The sequence below is a fragment of the Vombatus ursinus genome, unplaced genomic scaffold (assembly GCF_900497805.2).
Source record: "Vombatus ursinus unplaced genomic scaffold, bare-nosed wombat genome assembly UNPS02014798.1, whole genome shotgun sequence".
Lineage (NCBI taxonomy): Eukaryota > Metazoa > Chordata > Mammalia > Diprotodontia > Vombatidae > Vombatus > Vombatus ursinus.
The window spans coordinates 46,650,757-46,656,233 of record NW_020954576.1 but is presented as its reverse complement, the minus strand read 5'-3'; the positions used below and the strand labels follow the sequence as shown (position 1 = coordinate 46,656,233).

At 42.6% G+C, this 5,477-nt stretch overlaps 1 protein-coding gene across 3 annotated transcripts in view; it reads left to right on the top strand.

The window, feature by feature from the left end:
* The window catches only part of IL19 (interleukin 19), a 19,220-nt gene that overhangs the window by 3,600 nt on the left and 10,143 nt on the right, over positions 1-5,477 (top strand). Inside the window, exons 2-4 of one of the 3 annotated variants that reach the window (XM_027871400.1) lie at positions 55-135; positions 928-1,115; positions 1,910-1,975. In XM_027871400.1, coding sequence (XP_027727201.1) covers positions 972-1,115; positions 1,910-1,975 — 210 coding nt within the window. In that variant the 5' untranslated portion in view covers positions 55-135; positions 928-971. The remainder of the gene's footprint in view (positions 1-54; positions 136-927; positions 1,116-1,909; positions 1,976-5,477) is intronic. The other 2 variants (XM_027871399.1, XM_027871401.1) reach the window with 2 other exon arrangements.

Genomic DNA, 5,477 nt, shown 5'->3' with positions numbered 1-5,477 from the left:
CTCTCTCTCTCTCTCTCTCTCTCTCTCTCTCTCTCTCTCTCTCTCTCTCCAAAGGAGGAAACAGGCCCAGAGAAGAGAAGTAATTTGCCAGAGGTCATTGAACTAGACAGTGGTAAAGGCAGTGTTTGAATCCAGGTACTCTGACTCCGTGTTCAGTGATCCCTCCACTGTACCCTGCTGCATCTCTTTACCAAACTTGAGAGGGGATATTTTATCGCCTCCCTTTCTCATTTCATTTGGTGTGTGAGTGTATGGGTGTATGGGGAAGGGTAATTTGCGTGGTTGACTTCAATGACTTTTAAGCCTGAGTAAAATGAGAGATACATTAGGGTCATATACTGACAGGATCTCGACTCTTTGCAGGGGGTGATGGGGTAGAGGAGAGATGAGGGATATAATTAAAAAAAACATTATTATTGATAACTTTTGTTTTTACCTTTATTTCCAAATGGATTTGAGGGTAGGGGGATAGTGAATACACATTTATTGATTTTCAAAGTTCTTACAGCACCTGGTGCAGGGCCTTACTCATAGAAGGCTCCCAAATAAATATTTGTTGAATTGAATTGTTGCTTAATTCCTGGGGTATTTTTTAAACTCCGTTTTTTTCCTATTTACTTGTGAAAAACAAGTCTTTCTACCCACTCCGGACTCCTTTTTACAAAGTGAGCTGTGTTGACTCATACTCAGTGTGATGCTTAGACAAATAAGTTCTCTGAGAAGTAGAAACATTTTATCATGTTTTGGAATGAGCAAATTGGAGAGGGGAAGCGGAGGAACCGAACTATAATTGATTCAAGAAAATCAGATTAGGACATTTGCTTTTCTGAAGTTTCATGAATTTTCAGATTGCATATTATTGGTTCGGATGCTTTTTGCTTTAGAAGTTTAAGATGATGGAGGATTTTTTTTTTCATTTTCTCTCAGAAGTACTCCCAGTTGGGCAGCTACCTCCCACCTCCTTCAGGATAATGAAGCTCTCTGGATTTCCTCTCTGTCTTCTGTGTGCAACCCTTTTTCTGTGGTTAGCACATGCCGGGTCTCTCAAGAGGTGTCAGATCTCCATGGATATGCATCACATAGAAAAGAGCTTCCACAGGATAAAAAATACAATTGTGAGTATGGGCTCAGGTGAGAGTGGGAGTGGGTACAGATATGACCTAGGCAGCTAGACAGCTCAGTGGATAGAGCAATGGGTCTAGAATCAGGACGATCTGAGTTCAAATTCAGCCTTAGACACTTACTAGCTGTGTGACCCTGTGCAAGTCACTTAACCTGTGTTTGCCTTAATCAATGGGAGGAGGAAATGGCAAACTACTCCAGTATCTTTGCCAAGAAAACCCCATGGGGTCACAAAGAGTCAGACACAATTGAACTTCAGCAGCAACAGATATGCCCCAGACCTTATTCAAAACAAGTGCCTCCTGGCAGGCTCCAGGAGAATATCATAACAGGTAGCAAGCACTAATATGGCACTTCTAAGGTTTACACAGAGCTTTCATAATCTTATCTCATTTGATCCTCACAACAACCCTGGGAGGGAGGTACAATTATCGGCCCATTTTACAGATGAGGAAACTGATAGCACAACTTGCCCAGGGTCACCCAAAGATTAAGTGGCTGAGACTGCATTCAAACTCTGTTCTTCCTGAATCCAGGTTCAGTGCTTTATCCATTGTACCACAAGAGTGTTGGATTTGGGGTTAGAAGACATGAATTTCAATCTGGCTTCTGTGTCTTTCTGTGTGACCTTGGACAAATCAGTTAACCTTTCCAGGTCTCAGATTCCTCATCTGTATAATGAGGGGATTGGACTAGATGACCTTCAAGCTCCCTTTCTGCTCTCAGTTTATGATCCTGTGATTTGCTTATCACCTTGTCTCTCTCTCTTTTATGTCTCCCTTTGCAGCAAATGAAGGATGTCTTTCAGAATGTCACCATCCTGTCTGCATCTGAGACCCTGTACAACATCACGGTACCGACTTATGCAAACTACTTTTGTGTGGGAGAAACTCCAGTGGTCATTGCTCCCAGCACCTAATCCCCACCCTCTCCCTTCCTAGCCTTTTTTCTAACCTGGCAGGCATTGAAAGGTTAACCAGGGATGGGGAACTTGTGGCTTTGAGGCCACATGTGGCCCGCTAGCTCCTCAAGTGCAGCTCTATGACTGAATCCAAACTTAACAGAATAAATTCCCTATTCAGAGCAGCTAGGTGGCCCAGTGGATAGAGCACTGGCCCTGGAGTCAGTAGGACCTGAGTTCAAATCCAGCCTCAGACACATAACACTCACTAGTTGTGTGACTCTGGCAAGTCACTTAACCCCAATTGCCTTAACAAAAAAAAAAAATCCCCTACTCTACATCCTCAAGTGCGGCCCTTTGACTGAATCCAAACTTCACAGAACAAATTGGATTCAGTCAAAGGGCCGCACTTGAGGACCTAGAGGGCCACATGTGGCCTTGAGGCCACTGGTTCCCCACCCTGGTTATGACCAACATGGGTTCTGAGGGCAGGAACTTCCTAGAACCTCTGAAATCTGCTCAGAGGGGAAAGCTCTTCAGTGGCAGAATCTGGCCCAATATTTAACCCCAAACCAATGCCTAGAGTACACCATGAGGTGGGGCTGCCTCCTTCCCAGGTTACAGTTAATCTTTTAGTTGAACAAGGTGTCATTTATCTTCCGGACTCTCTGAGCTTATAAACTCAGTTTCTTATTAAGTTACTCTATAGAACTAGCTATTTAGAGTCTATCATCATAAAATTACAATACTTTAGAGGTCATTGGTTTTAGAGTGGGAAAGAGGTCATAGAGATATCTTTTTATGAATCTTTATTTTATGGATGAAGAAACCAAGGTCCAGAAAGTACTGGACTTGAATTCAAAAGAACTGATTCTGAGTCCCAAATCTAACATTTACTTGCTGTGTGACCTTGGACAAGTCACATGAACTTCAGTTTCCTCATCTATAAAATGGGTGTGATATCCTGTTCACACGATGGTTTGCAGGCTCAAATGTGATAAAATATGAGAAAGTGATTTGTAATCTGCCTAGTGTCCTTTTAAAAACAAATTAATTATTATTAGGTCACACAGGTAGTTTAATGGCAAAGTTGGGAGTAGAACCCAGATCTCCTGACTGCCAGTTAAGTATTTGTCCTGCCATATCACATTGCCTTTAAATTTTTTTCAGGTTGTGATAGATAAAAAACTCTTTAGAGAAAAACAGAAGTAGGGGCAGCTAGGTGGTGCAGGGGATAGAGCACTGGCCCTGAAGTCAGGAGGACCTGAGTTCAAATACGGCCTCAAACACTTGACACTTACTAGCTATGTGTCCCTGGGCAAGTCACTTAACCCCAATTGCCTCACCAAAAAGCAAAAAAAAAAATTGAAGTGATACATTCCAGTGTAGTTATAGCCAATCAATCAACAAACATTTATTAAACACGTTATATGCTGGCCCTGTACTGAGTGCTGGGGATACAAGACAAAAATAAGACAGACTCTGGTTGCAAGAAGCTTACATTCCATTATGGGACACAACTTGTGCCTATGTCTATGTCTACACTGTATCTATGTCTATACGCAACACATCATATTTACATATAAGCATGCTTCTATGTATAAATAAAGATGGATACAAAGTAATTGGGCAAATGAAAGCATGAGCATCTGGGAGACAAAGAAGGGCTTCATGGAGGAGGTGGTTCTTAAGCAAGGTCTTGAGGGAAGCTAAAGATTGTAAGAGGTAGAGGCAAGAGAAGAGGACATTCCAGGAGTAGGGGACAGACAGCCTGTGCAAAGGTGTGGAGGCTGGAGTTGGAGCTATGTGTGAGGAACTGTGGTTCCAGTCAGTTTGACCGGATTGCAGTCTGTGTAAAGAGGAGTAATGTATAATAAAACTGGGAAGGTAGGTTGACCCCAGGTTTTGAAGAGCAAACAAAGCAGTTTATCTTTGATCCTAGAGGTAAGAGGGGGGCACTAGAGTTTGCTCAGTAGGGCAGCTGACCTGGTATAAATTTGGGAATTGGCTCCTCTCTCCTAGAGGTGAAATATAACTCCAAAAGGGGTAGTTGTTCCAAGACCCCCAGGTTTGACACCCAAAGTTCTATTTTCTATAAAGAAAAATCTCCATATGAAACAAAAGAAATATCTTACTGTTATTTTCAAATTAATTTAAGTGAAATCTATATATAATAGCTTTGTATTTTGGTGTTATCATATATACTTATGTATTACTTCATAGATCTGCCTCTTGAGTTGTAACTAGGGCAGGGTAGTCAGGGCTTTGTCCCAGGGTATCAATATGGGGAGGTGTACTTCCTCCTTGTGGTAGTCCAGAGACGGCATTTCATATTTCACAGTCATTTGCTGGCCTATGATTTCTGTGCTGTGTGTACCCCCTCCACCCATGCAGATCAAAGTCCTTCTTTGATTTAGTAGAAATTGTTTGACACTTGCTGTGATCCAAAGATTCATCACCCTGAGGTCAATCTGGTGATAAGCCTCCAAGAATTTAGTTGGGTTGGTCCTGGGATCTCCTCCATACAGCCTATTCCCAGGTTGTAATAGGAACCTTCTGAGTTTGGTAGGACCCACTGCAGTTGCTTTTCAGAGGCCAGGGCCTGCTTTTTATCTTGTGGAGAAAGGACATTAATGGAGACAGAGGCATTACTAGGATTTTTTTCATCTAGGGCAAAAGCAGTTGGAGGAAGAACAGAGGCTCCAAAGAAAACAGTTTCACCATGGGTATTTTGTTGTTGTCCAGTCATTTCAGTTTTGTCTGACTTTTTGTGACCCCATTTGGGGTTTTCTTGGCAAAAATATTGGAGTGGTTTGCCGTTTCCTTCTCTAACTCATTTTACAGATGAGGAAACTGAGGCAAACAGGGTTAAATGACTTGCCCACGGTCACACGGCTAGTAAGTGTCTGAGGCCAGATTTAAACTCAGGAAGATGAGTCTTCCTGACTCCAAGCCCAGCACTCTATCTATTGTACCCCCTAGCTGCCCCATGGATATGGTCGTTCTATAAGAGTGGGCAGTCTATCTGCCTCTTCAGAGATAGCTGGTGATACAGTGGCTAGAGTGCAATACCTGGAGTCAGGAAAACCTGAGTTCAAATCCAGCCTCAGACACTAGATTTATGACCCAGGGTAAGTCACTGAACTGCTGTTTGCCTCAGTTTTCTCAACTGTAAAATGGGGATGATAAGAGTACCGATCTCCCCAGGGTTGTTGTGACGATCAAATGAGATCATATTTGTAAAAAACATTTAGTACAGTGCCTGGAACATAGGTGGTGCCATATCAATACTTATTTTCTCCCTTTTCACCCCACCACTCCTCTTGCTTCCCTCCTTTACCTTCTCCTAATGTTTGAACCATCACCCCCTTTCCCTATACCTCTACAGGGAGATCTGACACAGTCCAGGAGCAGAGAGGTATGAAACAATAAGAGGGCAATCTCTGAAAAGGCA